This window comes from Spinacia oleracea, chromosome 2 (genome assembly GCF_020520425.1).
Source record: "Spinacia oleracea cultivar Varoflay chromosome 2, BTI_SOV_V1, whole genome shotgun sequence".
Lineage (NCBI taxonomy): Eukaryota > Viridiplantae > Streptophyta > Magnoliopsida > Caryophyllales > Amaranthaceae > Spinacia > Spinacia oleracea.
The window spans coordinates 101,501,321-101,520,035 of record NC_079488.1 but is presented as its reverse complement, the minus strand read 5'-3'; the positions used below and the strand labels follow the sequence as shown (position 1 = coordinate 101,520,035).

Genomic DNA, 18,715 nt, shown 5'->3' with positions numbered 1-18,715 from the left:
ACCTATGGCATGCGCATGTAAGGATTAAGGACTCAACCCAATCTTATTGGTTGCAGTTGCAGTTGCAGTTACAGTTGCATGTTGAAGAATTGGAAAAAAAAGAAAAGAAGATGAGCTTGGGAATATACTTATTAGCCATAAATCATAAAGTCTTATTCTAGGAGATTGCATTAGCTATTCTCCACACAAATTAACTACTACAGGAAAATTAATAGAGATGTCAAAGTGCATTCTAATTATTGAAAAGAAATTGCTCAACAGGAAAATACAGAAATGAATTTGATTGTATACCCATATCTGAATTCGACTTCACTGCTTGCTTCTGAAGAATGAATCCCACTCATGTTTTTCAAGTTTCCCTGTCAAGTAATATTTCCAAGTTGACTTCTCTGGAAACCTACTTCTTGGGTCCTTTCCTTGTTGAATTTGTCTCCTAACATCCTCAATTCTCTCGAGAACTCCCTTGATGGCGATATCAAATGCATCTTCAGTTGTTTTCAACTTATGGCGCGCATATATGATTCTTGGAATCAGCTGTATTACCTTCTCCCTCATAGCTGTAACGACATCTTGAGGAATCTGATGCAGAACTTGTTCAACACGAAGAGTCCCACTTTTAATCCCTTGTATTGGAATGAAAACCGAATAGCTGGTGTAATTCTTAGGCAAATGCCAGAAATATTGTGTGTAAGCTGATCCCGGGTGAAAAAACACAGGAATACAGCCAGTCAAGATGGCATCAAAAGTGGAACGCCTCGTGTCTGAATCCCCAGTAGGCTGCAAGCAGAAATTAGACATCAAAAATGCCTTGATAATAACATCAGGGTTGTTGCAGTTTGCTTTATTTTTGGGAACACAGGTAACCAGTTTGCAATGGTTTCTTGGTGCTTTCTTACACTGATTGATAAGCTCCCCTCTAATGGAGCCTTTGTAATAGCGTGGGGCCCCTGCAAATGCAAAAAGGTGAGCTCTTCTCATCTTCCTCACTTGTTCCTGCCATTGTAATACCTCACTGTCATTTGAAGGGTGGAAATCAGTTGGGTATGGGACCGCAAAATCATTGTCGGCGTAAGGGCTTGAATCTACTGTTAGCATAGTCATGTTGTTGGTTTGGGGTAAATTCATGAAGTTGCTACCCCAGTTTGGACCAATGTAGGTTGGTCTCCTGAAATCCCAAGTTATCCTCCCTGAAACAAAGAAATGGTCCCAACCAAACATACGCGCCCACTCAGGTCTTCCCGTTAGCCAGGTTGTGAAATCCAAACCACCAGCATCCTTGACCGATGAGCTAAACCCTCCAAATAGATACCTGCCTACTTCTAGCCCAGGGTAAAAGGGTGCATAGATAGCCGAGGCTAAAGAGGAGTTACTTGTTAAGCACTCGTACTGCTTCATCCTAGTGTGGAATATTACTTCCAAGATAGACTGTGAAGTTGCATACCAACTTTCCCCTGACATTACACTTTCAGAAGAATCCTCTGAACTGTTGTTGAGCTTTATATTTGAGCCAAAACCTTCATTTTCCACATATGGGCAGAAATTGAACCGTTTTCTGAGTGTCTGACATTTCGTTACCAAGTCTTGGTTGAATCTGGGTGGGAGATCATGCATGTAAATGTAACGACCCGAGCAAGGATCTTGCTGTTGAGATTTCCCACTACCAGGAGTTATTGGGTCTGAACCTTTGCTCTGTCTGACTGCATTTGCATAAGATGTGATATACTCAAAGTCAGGCACTGAAAAGCACAGCAACACGAAGCCTAGAGCTGCAGCAATAACAAAACAGAAGTTCTTCTGACAACTTCTGTTTACCATTTTCTTCACCATTATGGGCACTTTTCTGTAGTGTATAGAAAATTTGTAGAATACAGCTGAGTTTTGGTCTTATTACTGCACTCTCCTCCATAAGTGGAAGACTTCCGTTTGCGTAATGAAGTTCGTAAGTATTGTAGCATGTTAATTGAGATGGTCCTCACCTCCTAGGATATCATCATTACTCAACTGGTTAAAAAAAACTATTCAGAAAAAACATGGTAGAATTTAACAAAAGGACAAAAGAGCGCAAGAACTTAGGTCAGTCAATACAACTATATCCTTCATTTTAAAGCATGCTTCCCTCAAGGAGTCAAGGTTTACACATAAACTTGAAAACTACGGTTCATTTCATTTGACATTTTGAATTAAAAATGTTGGTCTACATATTACTTAGCTTTCAACAACAAACATTTTACCAATTGACTGTTGATTCAGTGGTGATTGAGGCTGAACTTGGTAGGGAGGACCTGTGTTCGATCCCCCGCAACAACAATTGGGAGGGAAATGGAACCTATCCACTCAGAACTCGCCCCGAATCCGGATTAGCCCTAAGGGTGAACCGGATGGTACACCAAAAAAAAAAAACATTTTACTTTAAGTTTTAAATTAGGGTGTTCGCTTAAATTGGATTATAATTGCCCAGAAATGTGAAATATGTTTAGTGTTAATCAGGTTTAGTCCTTGGTTGGTTACTGTAAAGCTAATCATCTACCAGCATTACAACCTTAACCTGATTAGGTCGATTGCTTATATGCTCTTCAGCATACTCGTGTAATAGGACAATCCATTTTCTCTGTTTTGTACCCCAGTTCCACGCATAAATCATAAAAATTAAAGTGCAGAATAGAAAGTTGCTTTCGAAATAATGGATAGAAACTAGCCCAAGAGAAACACAAGGTAATAAATTTGATTGGAAGCATATAGTTTCATGATAAAGCTACTTCCATCTACGATTTCAGGTAACAAGAAAAGAGGGTGTCTGTTACAAACTTCTCGTCATCTTCTGCTACAAACATTTTTCCACTGACCATGAATCAATGTCACCAAAGGAAAGACTCAATGTAATACTAAGAGCGATAATGACATTCTTGGAATACAGCTTAATCCAGCCTGAGTTCCATGTATTCACGACGAAGACCTTCCTTGTTCAGAACCAGTATTTCCAGCTTGTCACCCTGCCCCAACAAAATTACAGTCAGTGTACTTCATAAGCGACTCAGTCATAGAAAACTTTGGGCTATTTCTCTCAGAAGGCGTCAGGGAGAAGGGGGAACCCTGTTTGGTACTCTTTGGAAAAAAGAAAATCTACCACGCCACTATAACAGAATATCATTTTTGGCGAGACATGAGAAGGCACAAAATTTCAAGCAAAAGTTTCCTTTTTTTTCTAATAGATGTACAAATTTGAAACCTTTAAAGAATTCGCCATTTACAAGTGTCTTCTCCCACAAGTGTGAAAGAAATGGCGAATTCACTTTTAGGCAAATACCGAGTAGCACACAGAAATTTCGGATTCGCCAAAGAAAATAAGATGAATAACGAAGAGCATAAACTTACAGTGTAAATGTCCCTCTCAGTTGCAGATGCAAAAGCAGTTCTCACCAAATCTATTGCTTCTGATTCTGACAGCGGTGTCACAGCATCCTGCACATACCAGTATTTCTAGTCAACTAAAAGGCTGCTAGTTAAGGGGGGAGGGAAGAGGAGAGAATAGATATACAGCTTTCTCCAGATATCCAGAAAAATCAATGACATACCTGTGCAGGTATTAAGAGGGGACTGGGTGACTTTAACTGGTTGTCCAGGAAAGGCATGATAAGCTTTGCACCAGAACCCTGGGAACTGTATCCAACCTTCTCATATGACCCCACCGCATCATACGTAAACACACACCCCTTACCTGAAGCATTAAACATGAAATGCACATAGTTAATTGACCCTTCTATTTCAGTAGCTAAACCTGAAAGGTACATAAAAGAGCAAAAGAAAAAAAATGATTGCAAGAATTCTGCAAGCTACCTTCATTGTCAAGGCCACCCAATACGTTGAAAGCATAGTAAGGGAAGAAACGTTTATAGTAGAGTGTGTTTGAAAGAAGCTGAGCCATAGCAGGGCAGCTCATCTGTTTGTTATGTTGATGCTGATAGATCTGGATGCAATCACAAATAGAAGAAAATTTAATACACTGACCAGATTCTAATTCATATTCAGTATCACATACCAGACATAATAATAGATGAACCTGAATAAAACTTTTAAAAAATACTCCATACATGGATACATCGATGCTAACAAGCTATATAGAGAAATTAAGAGGTTGACTTTGTTTTTTTCCCTCTGTTTGTTCATTTCCAATGGAAACAAGGATTCACCATTTTTGGCCTTTGTATTGAAACAGACTATATAAAACTGTTTGTTAAAATTGCTAGCATTTCTTTATTTTCTTTCTTATTATGTAGCAATAGGTCACTGGCGTAAGGTCCACCAGAAACAGCTTCTCTATTACAACAGTAAGGCTGAACTCTCCTTATAACTCGTCTAAAGAAGGATCTTCTTTTGTAGCATTAGGAGGATATTGATGTTGATAAAAGGAAAATAATTCTATTAGTTGGAGGAAAGGTAAAAACTTGAAATACAGTTAAATTTCCACGCCAATGTACATAGCTTTGACAACAAATCTAGATACAGTTGTATGAGGTAAAGTTAAGGAATGATTAGATAACAACATTAAGATGCAATACTCATGGAGATGAATTATAAAATAAATAAAAAAGGTAAAATCCTCCTTGTCCACTGAAGAAAAAAACTTGGGATTACGCCCATGCAGTCATAATAGAGCTATTACAACCTATATACTTCCTCCATTACACTAGTTGCTTCATAGAGAAAGGGCATGTAGATTAAGAAAGTTAGAGAGAGAAAGCAACACTTTCTGGCATATTAATTTTACCCTTTACCCCCAAAAAGCTGGTCCCCGCCTTTTAGTATGAGGCCATTTTTACATTTTAGGCGTAATTTTTTTCCAAAAGAAATACTTCCTCCGTTCTTTTTTAGTAGGCACAATTTGATTTTTGACACTACTCATATAATCTACTTTGACTAACCATTGTGATTTATACTTAAGAAAAATTATAGACAATTGTGGTGTGGGGGTCTTGTTATAATCTCTTCATTGTATAGATTTATAATATCAACATTTTATAATTTTTACTCGTTGATAATTAAAGATATTAATGATTGAATATTGCATTTGCAAATGTGATAAAAGAATTGTGTCAACTAAAAAAGAACGGAGGAAGTATGTAGCAAGTATTATGACATTTCCACTTGTCGGCAGCGTAGCATATACTATGAAGCGGAGGAATAACGAGGGCCAATGAAAATGATTAAAGAAGACGGGAAACAAAGGAGTCCCGTCCAACACACAACTGGAAAAAAAATAAAGCAAAAAGGGAAGAAAGGCAGATGTGCAAGGGAAAGGGTGAGAGTCACTGAGAGATCAGGTACTTTATTATGTACGCGTTAATAGTAACAGTGTGTGCATGACCACAATAAGCCTAGCAACTATAAAATTCAATCTAAGTGCATCTTGTTGCATCAGTCTGGATCTTTACATTTACACACCACGAACTTGATTCGTAATTCCCAGCTGAGTTCAAACGACACCAAGCACATGCAAATTTCACCGCAAGAAAACTATTACCCTCCTTGGTTAGCCTAACACCACTCACTATGGAGAAAGAATCCATGAACCTCGTCATAAAACTAAAACTCCAATTAGTTTAACATTTAATGGCCATATCAGCTCTTCCACAAGACTTATTAGTGACCTGAACAGTGCATGTAATAGAAGTACACAACCCCCATTATAGGTAACATGCGCAATTATTTTTACACGATATGTCCGATGCTATCTCAACTAGAATTTCTTTTCCCCCACAACTACATAAATACATGCTTGCTATTGGAGATCCGTAACCATAAAACATAATTATTCGTGAATTCAATTTACATAAAATTTCAGAATTTTACTATTCCTTCAAATATCATTTTTAAAAAGGACACTTCTTCCTTCGTAAAAGCCCTTTTCCAATATTTAATTTTTTTTTTATCAACAACCATCGTTGAGGCAATGTTTGGGGACGTCTAGATATACACAACCTTACCCCTTATCCAATTAGAGACTATAAGACTCAGAAAGGAAAGATGTTACTGCCTCCCATAAATAATCCCAACCACCATCAACATTACTGTGCTTCAGTTCCAGGTATTGTCCAACAGAAAATATCATAAGCACTTCAGCATCTTATTAGGCCATTCTAACTGAAACATACTACGTATTACATTGCAACTACAATCCACCTTCTCTAGCACATTGTCTAAGAAAACATTTATTTAATGAAACTGGTGCCTAGCTAAAGATATTTGAATCTGGTGTGTACAGCCCACAGCCGTCATTACTGATTCGCAAGTGTTTTCAGGACCATTTTTTCTTCAAGAATATTGCAGGAATGAAGAAGCAAAATAAACAATAAACATACTTTTCTGCTTTTGGAAGGAACAATATGCAAGGTTCATCAACAGCCAATGGAAGCAAAGTATTCAATCAATAATTCAGCAATGAAAGTTCCCCTTTTTATCCCCGGTTCAATTTTTTTTCCCGAAGGTCCAAAGTTGGCAGTAACTATATCAGAACTCGATTATATTCTTAAGAAAGAAAAAAAAAATACTGATGAAGCTTCGAAAAACTTACCAGGTGCCTTGCATCTAAATGCTTTTGTAAGGCCCTCACATCAGCTTGAAATCCGGATGAAGCCAACACACTTTTTTCAGCACTGCAAGGTCAATGGAAACAGAAATCAGGACATAGTGGTTGGGGGTGTGGGAGAGGAAATCGACTTGATGGCAATTAACATCCGATCAGATCCAACTTTGAACAATGTTAAAATCTACTCCGTAGTACATTGATGATTTCACAGTTTCAAGAGAAGCAAAATAAGATTTCAAGCCACAATCTTTCCGTTTCAAAAATGTATACACAGATGAATTAGGCATCAAAAAATTAGCACAGACATTACTTATTTTTTGAGATACAGCCTTTTTTCTACTAGCCCTGGTGATTGTAACATTATTAAATTTTGGAAAGATAAGGCAAGCTCCCCCCCACCCTCTCTCTCTCTCTGTCCTCCCTTTATAACTAGCAACCAATCACATTGTTAACAAGTGCATATCCCATCTTCACATAACTCACCAATAGCAGCGAACAAGTGGAACTTAACTAATTCCCAAAATAACTCACAAATTACAATCACATACCTAAATCTTACCACAACGACGAATAAAGAATAATGGTCAAATACACAAAACATAATTCATCATATACATATCATCATGTTTAAGTTAAGATAGTAAAAGACACGCTAAAAAACCTTTAAACTTCAAAAAGTTCCCGGTATTCTGAGAAACAGGATAAGACCCGTTTCAAGCTACTGAAATCCTTAAGGAAGAAATGGCCAGCCCCTAATCAATTTCCACATTTTCACAAGCATTGTTTACATCTTACTAAAACCCTAATTATTGAACATATAACTAATCTAACTAATCACATTCCCATCAACCCAATCAAACAAAGGCATGCATGGTTTCCAACTAAATAAATGAAAACCGATAACAATAAGATAAACATGAAATCAATAAAATAAAAAGCAAGAAATAAAAGAGAATTATAAAGGGGGGAAGAGAAAAAGTTACAGCTTGCAAATCTTGGAATAATCGCGAGTGAGAATGTTGTAGCCAGTTGACATTCGAGTATCAGCAGCGATCACACAGTAGTCTGCACCAGCTACTGCAACACAAGTTCTGGATTCATCCCACCACAAGTAATCAGTTTCACAAAAAGTTTTAAGAAAAAATGGGGAATTCCAGCAAGAACTAGATTGAGGAGGAGAGAGAAAGAGATTACCCTCCATTGAAGTCGTAGGGAGACCAGTTTGCGTGCTCCTTTGTCATCGTGAATCGTCGATCGGAGGAGAGAGAAAGAGAGGGGAGTGAGAGAGCTTAGGGCGAGCGAAATGATTTTGGGAGGAGATTCAATTGAACGAACAACTTCAATTGGCCTGATTTTGTAAATAGAAAATGAAAATGCTTTTCTTTCTGCGCAAGATTGAAGAGTTGAGCGACGTCGTCTCACTTAAAAAGACAATTGGACTTTTCTTTTTTGAAAGTAGACTATGCTTTACTTTACTAGTGTAGCACACTACTGTACCAAAGCGGTTCTCGATTTTGGGAACTGATTTTAGAACACCTATTTGTGAATTGTGAGTCGTGTACAGTTCTTGTCAATTTGTCATATCGAAGTGAGTCACAAAAATTAATTTTTGGTTGTTAGACTGGGGTAAAGTTAACCTAAATTGCTTAATTATTATTCCGATATAATGTAAAAGATACGAAATATTTAAATTTTTTTAGTGATAAGATTTTCTTTGTAATAAAAATTAGCCTTTCAAAATAACTAATGCGTAAAAAATCACGGTTGCTAAATGCAGCATGGTTTTACTTGACGCAACCCTTTTTACTTTCATTTTTTTCATGAAATATCTAAAACTTTTTCTTCTGACTCTTGGGTGTATCTTAATTCTTCAAACATGAGAGTTTGCAAAAACTAGTCATTTTAACAAGCCACAAGACGTTAAAATCAAGATTAGCAAGCAATAGCAAACATGTCAATACAAACTTGATTTCACAATTAGCTGTTTCTGCAAATCTGATATCGTATACTGATACAAAGGAGTAAATCTATGTATATGAAAATCAATATGCATAGTAGTACAACCAACACAAGTACACCGAGAAAAGAAACTTAAAACGTGGTAATCGAGATTTACCCTAAATTATAAGGTGCTTACAACCTTAATCATTTCTATAAAAGAAAATAGAGAAAAGAACCACACCCACTAAAAAAAACCTGCCATACTAAAAACCGCAGTGTCCTAATATAACTAGCTAGCGCGTGTAAAACATCAAAAACTAAATTAGTCCATACAAATCTCCGAATTTCAGAAAATGTGCACAAATTAGAGTTAGGGGGAACCCCCTAACTCAGACGCCTTTTGATCCTAATATGTTCTCCTGAGATTAGCTGATTAGCATACAAGTCAGACTACCAGCTGAGAACCTACATCCTGCATTGCAACCATCAACAAAACTCAGTAAATCGCGACTATAATATCATTAAAGGGTACGTAAAAGGGAGGTTGATGTATGTATTATTACCCTCCAGGCAATGATATGTTTATATCAGTCGTAGATGTCCTTCGTTCCTGCATAGGATTAGGATGTGTGTTTGCCCAATTCTCTCGTTGATAAGATGTAGGCGAGGTGAGGTTCTGCAGCGGAGGAGGTACTGAAGAATTATTACGATTGTGCCCCTGCCCATTACACGCGTCTTTCTCAGCTACATTTGGTGGAGGAAGGGCAGATGTTATTGTAAAAGGAGTAGGAGTAGGAGTTGATGGTGGTTGTACTTTGGGCTTCTTTGTCTTGATATCAGGCGGATTAGTTGGTAAGAAACTCCCCACAATTACCTGACACAGGAGAGATATATGCCTTAAATTTGACACATGCAAAAGAGAGTATGTGAAATGAAACAGAATGACAGGAGAATGTTTACCTGAACCGGGCTAGCAGCGATCAGTAATCCAGCAACGCATCCTCCTACAACTTGACCATTTGGACTTGAAAGAGAGACACTTAGCCCGCCTGCTCTATATCTTGTACCTTCTCTCTCGGTAGGCGTGAAAGATCCACACAAATTTACTATTTCAAAGCGTCCCTAAGATGAAAACAGATCAACCGATTGTAAACTAATTTTACATGAAAAGCACTTCCAAAATATAAGAGTCAAAGTTGCATTGATATTGCACCGAAAAAGGATACTCCATATGCAAGTAGTGAATGCACATGTACTATCAAAATAATGGAATAATATGTTTCAATTGTGTAAAAAATTTACTACTTTTTGGAACACGGTGGATAATATGTTAATTTCATTAATATTATAGATAAAAGAGCAAACTTGATCTTTGATACGAAACTGGAGAGTAAATCAGCATAAAGAATTGTGTGTGCGTGAGAGGGGATAAACTGTAACTTGCCATGTGTGTGAGTGTGTTCCATCTAGGAAAATTACAACGTCAGCTAATTTCTTTTACCTCCCTTACATAGATGCAAAGGAAATTCATGGATCAAAATATAAAAATTATCAGATGTTCATAAATAGCAAAATTAATCAAAAGATAAAATGGGAATTAATACACAGTGATAAGTATTTACTATGTACCTCATATGTCAATGTACCTCCAGAAGAATCAGATTGACGAAGTGTAGCATTTGATACCATTCCATTAGCTGAAAGAATGCAAATAGCACGTGGTCCTTGTTGACAAAAGGATATGATTTTTGCTGTAACATCCTGAAAATAAACAATTAACCAATCAACAAACATGATGAAGTGGGGTTCATCGTAACGAAGATCAGAAATCAGACAAATATATTCCTCATAAAGCATCTTTGGGAGAAAGAAAGCAAAGAGTATTTTCCCAGTTTTGCCAATATAGATTCCTTACCATAAATCATTCTAATTCTTCCACCTAAAATAATATACAGGCCATGGTCAATTTCTGATTGCTAACTGAAGTTCTTATGTCAGTCCTACAGCCTTACCTGGTTAGTCTTTCTTTAAATACGCAACTTACATCTGAATATGGTACATATGACTATATGAAGGCCTACCATTCTAACGTTAATTTTTTGAGATTTTACAGCAGCCTCCTTAAAAGGTCTCACAAAGTCACACCCAAGTTCAGCTTCCTTGATGTTGTCATATTGTTTAGTTTTCCTTATCCCTAGTAGTCAACACTCAACCGAGCCTCGTCCTCAGCCTTCACAATGACCATGTCACTACTCTTGTTAATGGTCTTATCCTTGATTTTTACAGGCATTGGTTGACAAGTACTGGATGACGTAGGTGCCTCCCTTAACTTGTGTTTATCTTTTTTCTTTTTGTTAACTTTTTAAGTTTATTATATGTTAACACCTTGACCAGTCAAAACCCTCTCAAGACTCGAGAGAAAAAGAACAAGCATCGCATTGTCATAGAGATTTATTTATTTTATTTATTTTCAAGATTAAAATTGATGGCATTCATTCACAAGTCATGAGTGTCAATAGAAGGTTAGAAACATATATTGCTTCAGGGTTATGAATCAATATTTTCTGTGTTGCCGCTATGGAAACTCTTTCATCGTCAAAATGGAGTCTGAACAAATTGGAGGTAATCACAATTTTTTTGTTCATAACTCTCAAGGCATGCTTTGTCTCGTGTTTTAGTTAATGGTTTTCCTGTATCAGTGGCTGAACCATAAATAAAAACAAGGAATTCTCTAGTGGGAAAGAAGGTTGAGAAATTTCTTTTAAGACTTGGACTCTTGTATATCACATATCGCCCTTCTCCATGCACGACTTATGTAAATATAAGATTAGATAAACTTCCACATAAAAAAAGGAAGTTCAACCTATTTATCACCAATTACTTCTAAATGGTGCACATTTCAATGAGATATTTCCTCCGTTCTTTTTTAGTTGACACGTTTTGACTTTTGACACTATTCAGAGTATTCACATACTCTACTTTGACTATCTTTTGTGATTTATACTTATGAAAATACATAGTTATGTGGAATCTTGTAAGATTCGTCTCATTGTATATTTTCAAAATATCAACTTTTTATAAATTGTGCTTATTGATAATTGAAGTTATTAATGGTTGAAATTATGTGTTGGCAAATGTGATAAAAGAAACGTGTCAACTAAAAAAGATCGGAGAAAGTATAACATAAGATGACCACCTAGAAAGGTTAGCACAAAACCAGAACCCAAATTAATGGGAAATTGGACTTGGTAGCAGTTAAATTATGGAACATGCATGTTAACTCATGTCATACCAAGTAAGACTATTGGTTCATGCAGCCAACGAACTGAGCGGAATTTCAAATCGCACTCATTTCATGAAAGCAAAGGGCCCACCTAAGTTTCCCAAACAACGTACATATGCAATGCAAATACATTTCCTGTTCAAACATATACGAGATATGTTACCACTATATTCCTTCCCATTCATGACATACCTCACCAATATTAATTGTTATGACATGAGGAGTGAAGTTAGCTCCATCCGAATGTCCAAATCCGTCACCTACATCAAGATTCAAGATATTAAACGTTGGAAAAAGAAAAGAACATATAGCCATATAGAAAAGTGAAGACAAAAAACAGATTACGCTCAATTTTTCTTCCATTTTATAATTGCAACTTAAATCAAATAAGTGTTGAACCCTCTTCTTGCAATTTGAACAAATTAAAGGCAATAGGTGGAAGTATTGGTGCTTAAAAAGAGCCTCTTCACAATATCGACTTGTCAGGACTAAGGTTTTATGCATCTTGATCTCCTAAGAACTCCCAAACTCAAACAACTGGTTACATGTTAGGTAATTGTTGCTCTTTTGGAGGAACCATGTAAATCATATGAGCTACCTAAATGAAATACGATTTCATACACAATCTTGTTTGTGGGACTCTTGGCTAAAATCTAAAAGTTACTTGGACTTGGAACCTTGTCCAAGAGTCCGAAACTCCGAATGGACTATTCAGTGAAAATTTTCACTGGTTTTGGCCCAACATGAAGTGTCTAAGTGTCCTACCTATGGCAAAGTGTCAAGGATCCAAACACCGGTATTAAAAAGAAATAACAAGTTTGTACTCAAGCTCAAAATATAAAAATAAAGCGTGCCACAGTAGTATTTTGGGGGGAAAAAAAACTCAAAGCAAGGCTAAAAGTGGGGCAAATTGAAATTTGGTGCAGGGTGGGAAACCTATGATTTCCAGTCAGGGAAAAAATGAGTTGACAGATTGCACTGGATTATGGACTAAGATCACTAAAATTGGGGAAAGATCAGTCTAATAAGGGGTTGGATGGATTCTTGTCTTCCTTTTTACATTCTTTAATTGAAGAACTTGAAGGAGTGGATGCCCATTTATGTGCCTACTTGCAATTGAAAGTAATAGGCTGTAACAAGCAGCCAAAGGTAGCATATCATTCATGACGAACAAGATATCTAGAACAGCATATTTCTTAGTGCTCCAAAGTCCATATCAGTAAACAATTAAACATATATGACAGAATATTGATAAAGCACAAGATTTGAGAGTCTGGATGCTTCTGCCAAACAAGGTAAAACAATCAACAAAAAAATCGAAAGGAATTCAAATTCTTAGCACACAGTACTTGGGAGAACCTATCATAAAATAAATTTGACTCTGCACTATCTAAGAGCAGTAGAGCATTGCCACACAGCACTATAAACTGGAGGCAATGTGCCAAATGACAGTAGTGGACTAATTGTTCCATAAACTCAGAAATGAGATCAAACTGGACATCACATTACGCGTGGCCACATGGAACCATATCTTTAATTAGCAACTACAAAAGGTGGAATATGTTACTGAATTAAACTAATTGTAAATCTCTTACAAATTGACACATATTGATACAAAGTTTCAAACAACATAGTTTACTGAACTGTAGAGGAGGATATATAAACTGACGCTGTTTGATGCAGAAAGACGTCTGAGAATTCTAATAAGTTGTTAGCTCTCCAGGCCCACAATTTTCTCAAAACTTGGAAGGAATTTGTTTCCCCTCTGAACCAATAAAAATCAATGAATTTTGGGGGGGAAAACGACTGTGATCAAGCACCATGCACAACCTTTTGCAAAACCTCACGTAATTGATCCACTTAAGGAAAAAAGCCAAGCTTACAAACATTACCATTAAAACAGATTTACAAGTTTTTCAAGGTACAATATGAATCTAGGTCTCCATGGGATTCACCAACTAGCTACACCACTTGTTCTCTATGTTTTTTGTTTTCTCCTCGCGGTATAAAGGAATTAATATATTCATGTTAAAACAAACACTTTACATCAAAATGGTCCAGTACCAGATTGCAAAAGGACTTGTTTCTCTAGAACATCACAAAAACAACAGCAAAGACATAATGAACTTGCCTACGAAGAGGGGAGATTCAAAGCAATACTCCATATCTAAAACTTATTACAACTAAACAAATCACATGCTTGACGTGTTTAAGCATCAAAATAACAAAAATGAAGACCCACATACCCATAGAAACCATCTCAAATTTGGGCTGATGTTTGGCCTCTGAAGCCAGTGATCGCCCCCTACCCCGCTTCCCACTTGGCTGACTACCAGCAGAAGGTGGAGCTGACGCTGAAGTCGGCCTTGGCGAGTATGATCTCGACACGCTACCATCTGGACCATATTTACGAGGCCTGCCCCTCTTCTTTTTCTCCATCAATCCTGACATGCCAACACTTACTGGAGTAACATCCCCAGTTGTTGTTGTTATAGCTAACTGAGGAGGGGCTTCACCCCGGGACGCCACATGATAATTCGACGGAGCCTCTGCTCCTATTACTGTCACCCCCATCGCCATACTTTCTTTGGCCTCCATGCATATATATATTCTCCCACGGAATTACAATGTAAACAAATGTATGCCTCTATTAACTAGAATGATACTATTCAAGCCTTTTACCCTGCATGCACAATCTCAAAGAGTAGAAACCTCATCAAAAACAGTTAACAGGATCAATTTTGACATTAACTTTCAACAATTAAAGAAATCTTCAGCAAGTTAAAGATATTGAACATCTATAATAGCAAGCTCTATCCAATGTGACAAATTATAAACCCTAAGAAATTGAAAGTCTATTCATAAACAGAAACCACTTCTAATTCACTTTTACAAAAAAGGAAAAAAGTAATACATGCAACTTCAAAAATCAAAACAGTGGAACTACAGAACAACCATTTTTTGGTGTATGATGTAGAGGGGATTCGATCCCAAGTTTTTGGTACTACCCTTCGAGACAGAAACACCTTACCACCTTAGCTAGGTGGTATCCACAAAGAACAATTATTGTGCAAAAAAAGGAAAAACAAAAGCATCAGTACAAATCAGCAAATATTTACTAAAAATATGAACTTTCTTATGCTTCTTAAACTCAGACTTCAAATCAGATTCATGCATAAATAAATCCAAATACAAACTACAAATCAACTAAAATTTCCCACATTTTGTTCAATTAGCTAAACCTTTAACCTTTTTTTTTCCATGAAATCCCATATTTCATAAAGCATACACTAATCACTTACCCAAGATCAAAACTTTAATACAAACAAAACAACAATATAATAACAACTGTAACATACTAATTAAGCAAGATGTGCATGATTTAAGCACTAAAATAGCTACATAAATATCTCAAACTATAAAGTGATAAAAATCAAACCTTTACCTAAGTGGCTAAGTTCAAGAACAACAACACTTCAATGCCATCAAACAACACTTTCCCAAGGACAAAACGACAGAAGATCATCACCCAGCAAGTAATTAACAGCTAATTATCAAGCAAACCCAAAAATAGTTTCCAAAAAAAAAAGTTTGCTTGTTCCTAGTGAGAAGTTAGAGGGCAAAAGTAGAAGAGAGAGAAAGTAGGAGGGTGAAATCAATGAAATGGGAATGAAATGAAATTCTACTGGTAATAGTAAAAAAATAAAAATAAAAATAAAAATAAAAATAAAAATAAAAATAAAAACTTTGGAAATTGAAGAAAAAACAATTAATTAAATTTAAGCTACCAAAAATAAACTATAGTAGTAGCAATAATTAATTACAATAATTTTGTGGGGTGTTGCCAAAATCGAAAAAAAAATCAATTTGAGGAGATTTTTGGAGTCCGGCAAAAGGGATTTGAATTTTTAGGGGTAAGAATGTAAGATGGTGAAATTAGGTGAGAAAAATAGGCATTAAAAAGTTAAAATAAATCATTTAAATTTCTTAATTATTTATTGGTAATTAAATTTTTGTAAAGTAAATAAAGCTGGCAAAGGGTAACACGAGAGGAGTTAATTAGACACTTTTTAAATACGGCGTTGACCTGACTTTTGTCATTTTGCGGTCAATAAAGCCTTATAGTTACTATTTTACCCTTAAAATGGAGGGGAATTGCTAAGTATGCCACGCATGACTGTTAAATATTGGGTTTATGTTGGTAATCGTGTACTTAGTTGTTTAGTTTCAAACTTCATACTTCGTATTATCATATACGGAGTAAACACAAAGTTGAATGAAAATCTGGCAACATTTAAATTCAATAGATATTGAATATGCATTTGGCACCAAAATGTTGTGGGAAGCTTTTTGCTCGTGAGAATTTTTGATTCTCCAAGTTTTTTACTAGTAGATCCGTCTCTTTTTGTTTTTTACGTTTTTCTTTTTGGGTATTTCAAAATATTCTTTACATTTTCTTTTATATTATCACATAAATGCCATAATATTCTATCAAAATCTGTGTCCAATAATTATTTTAACCAATTAAATTCATTGAGTCATTTAATCTCTCACACTTTTCCATTGGGACATTAAATATTTCTCATATTCTCAATATCAGAATTTTGATAAAAGTGAAAAACATTATAAATAAACGTAATTTGTCTTGTTTAAATAAAAAAATAAATGAAGATACATTAATTAATCGTTAAAACGCGTGAAAAATATCGAACAAAAAGAGACGGAGGGAGTAATTCTTTTATGAAATGATTTACGGCTACCCAACTAGCTTTCTATAATAGTCTTATAATTTATTAATTGTTAAACCTCATTTAATTGTATGTCAATTAGGTAAGGGATAGGTGAGGTGTGGCGTGTGATCTGACCGGTGCTATACGTTCGGTTGGACAACCTATTAGCTGGCCCTGTTCAAAGGTTGTATGTATTGGTTCGTTTCCACAAAGTATTACAACTTTGGCGGAAATTGATTTGACGTAATAATAATGTCCGAGCTATCTTTCCCTCAAAAAAAAAGTTAAGTTAAATTGTTATTATTAATTTCAATATCAATAACAATAAACATTAGCTCTTACTAACAAAAAAAAAAACATAAGAAATTAATTTTCTCAAAATAAGTCATCAATCTCTCATCTTCTATGCACTCCTTGTAAATAAATCGACTAACAACCATATTCGTTATATCTTACACAGTCAAATCTGTAAAAATAATACGTAGTACATTTTTAGAGGTAATGTACTAATGTATGTTTTACTTTATGTGTCTATTCTCTTTTTCTATGGCTAAGTTTCAATTTCATCAATTTATTATGATTATTTATTTTGCTATTGAAATTATATGTTACATTATCACCATTATTGATTGTTCCCTCTAAATGTTGTTAGATTAACTTAGTCATAAACTTAACATATACGCATTGTGGTTCTATTTATTTGTATATTTTTATCTACGCTAAACAAAAATTTACAAATACATATAAATAATTTAAAACTTCATGATATGTAATTTATTGTATGTCGAGCAATGTAATCTATCTATCTATACTAATATATTAAAACCCGTTCTTAAGAACGTATACGTGTCACGTATACCCCTTCTTATTACGCCACTTCACCACTAATCAATATCATGACATGTTGTTGACAACTAAAAAATATGTACTACACAAGGATCGAACTCTAGACCTTATGTTAAAAGTTACACTTCTTACCATCTTAACCAACTACAACTTATGTTATATTATTCTATATAAACACATATGTTCTTTTTGTAATAAATAACAAAGTGAATAAAAGTGAATGCAAAAAAAAAAACAAGGGGATGATTACTTCATTTATAAATGTGCAATTATTATTTTCCTAGATTAAGCCTCAAACTTTAAAAAGCTCGGGTTAATAGAATGTAATAATGAGTAAGAGGGAAAACATTGACCGTTGTTGAGTAATTATAGAACAATATACATACACCCCGGTGCATCGTGCATCCTCTCACATTTTCTCCTTACATGTGAGGAGAAAATGTGATAGGGACCACTAATGGGTATAAAAATGCTCTTGGGGTGCACGGTGCACTAATAATTTTCAGATTAATTAATTAACTAATGATAAAGAAAGGAATTCGACTTTGTTTTGATTTTTGGATGTGGGGTTTCAGCTTAGAAAGTTTGCTAATCGGCTGCTAATTTTTTGTCACCCCCGTAATTCTATGACTACGCCATTTGTATGGGCACATATTTACAACAAATAAATCCGAATAAAAGTCAAAACCCGGGTCAACGCCCGGGCCACATATTAATGGTATCTAAAATAGGAAGATTTGTATTCCACTTGTCACCACCTTAACATCTTTTTTATTTTATATATTTTAACTTATTTTGTACAACTCTCCATATGTATTTAATAGAGAAACTATTATCAAAAAAAAAAAAAGAGAGAAACTTTTAACATTCTTAAAACTCCCAATTAATCAATGCGTGATTATTTAGTTCATTGCCCATTCAATTTTTATACACCATCATTACGTAATTTGATTATAAAACTAGTTGTTGGAAGTAAAGCTTGAAAAAGAAGTCCGCCCGATGGTCATCGGGCGGATGGCGCCCGATCGGGCGCGCGTATAATGTGAAAACGTGCGAGTAATTCGCCTGACCGGGCGGTGGTCCCCCGTCGGGTGCCCGATCAGGCGGATCAACGGGCGGATACCAAAAGACGTCTTTTGGATGCTGGATTTGGTTCCTCGTGATTCCTTTTGTAAACAACATTTTTGTTGATATTTTGAGTGACTTAATTGTTCCAATTATGTTGAGTTAAGTTGTTTGATGATCCCCTTGATTAAGTAGGTTATTAAACTCTTCATAATCATACTTAAGTCTATTGATGATGTTCATTTGATTCCTTTGAATCCTTTGGCT

At 35.6% G+C, this 18,715-nt stretch overlaps 3 protein-coding genes across 6 annotated transcripts; all 3 read right to left on the bottom strand.

Moving 5' to 3' along the window:
- Positions 1 to 309: 309 nt before the first annotated feature.
- Positions 310 to 1,827, bottom strand: LOC110798104 (probable xyloglucan galactosyltransferase GT11). The gene has a single exon (XM_022003247.2). It carries the CDS (start codon positions 1,825 to 1,827, stop codon positions 310 to 312), a length of 1,518 nt encoding a protein of 505 aa, XP_021858939.1.
- Positions 1,828 to 2,666: 839 nt separating this feature from the next.
- Positions 2,667 to 7,941, bottom strand: LOC110798105 (proteasome subunit beta type-1). The gene is made up of 7 exons (XM_022003248.2): positions 7,778 to 7,941; positions 7,567 to 7,674; positions 6,569 to 6,650; positions 3,835 to 3,964; positions 3,573 to 3,715; positions 3,373 to 3,459; positions 2,667 to 2,990 (listed from the first exon to the last, which is right to left on the bottom strand). The coding sequence occupies exons 1-7, from the start codon at positions 7,822 to 7,824 to the stop codon at positions 2,916 to 2,918; spliced, it is 672 nt and encodes a 223-aa protein (XP_021858940.1). The 5' UTR covers positions 7,825 to 7,941; the 3' UTR covers positions 2,667 to 2,915.
- A 594-nt stretch (positions 7,942 to 8,535) lies between these two features.
- LOC110798102 (AT-hook motif nuclear-localized protein 7) lies at positions 8,536 to 15,484 on the bottom strand. Of its 4 annotated transcripts, none has more exons than XM_022003244.2 (7): positions 15,247 to 15,483; positions 14,054 to 14,490; positions 12,000 to 12,067; positions 10,154 to 10,285; positions 9,485 to 9,646; positions 9,088 to 9,398; positions 8,536 to 8,996 (listed from the first exon to the last, which is right to left on the bottom strand). In XM_022003244.2, exons 2-7 carry the CDS (start codon positions 14,403 to 14,405, stop codon positions 8,990 to 8,992), a joined length of 1,032 nt encoding a protein of 343 aa, XP_021858936.2. In that variant the 5' UTR covers positions 14,406 to 14,490; positions 15,247 to 15,483; the 3' UTR covers positions 8,536 to 8,989. The 4 variants fall into 4 exon arrangements, with proteins under 4 accessions (XP_021858936.2, XP_056693507.1, XP_021858935.2 ...); XM_056837529.1 differs by having other exon boundaries at positions 14,054 to 14,503; positions 15,253 to 15,483; XM_022003243.2 differs by having other exon boundaries at positions 15,253 to 15,483.
- Positions 15,485 to 18,715: the final 3,231 nt, after the last annotated feature.

Coding starts and splice junctions, on each gene's coding strand:
- LOC110798102 (XM_022003244.2), bottom strand. CDS start 14,405: ATGGAGGCCAAAGAAAGTATGGCGATGGGGGTGACAGTAATAGGAGCA. Junction 9,647..10,153: donor GAGGTACATTGACATATGAG/GTACATAGTAAA, acceptor TTTTCATCTTAG/GGACGCTTTGAAATAGTAAA. Junction 9,399..9,484: donor TCGCTGCTAGCCCGGTTCAG/GTAAACATTCTC, acceptor CTCCTGTGTCAG/GTAATTGTGGGGAGTTTCTT.
- LOC110798105 (XM_022003248.2), bottom strand. CDS start 7,824: ATGACAAAGGAGCACGCAAACTGGTCTCCCTACGACTTCAATGGAGG. Junction 7,675..7,777: donor CCCTACGACTTCAATGGAGG/GTAATCTCTTTC, acceptor GGATGAATCCAG/AACTTGTGTTGCAGTAGCTG. Junction 6,651..7,566: donor TATTCCAAGATTTGCAAGCT/GTAACTTTTTCT, acceptor TTGACCTTGCAG/TGCTGAAAAAAGTGTGTTGG.
- LOC110798104 (XM_022003247.2), bottom strand. CDS start 1,827: ATGGTGAAGAAAATGGTAAACAGAAGTTGTCAGAAGAACTTCTGTTTT.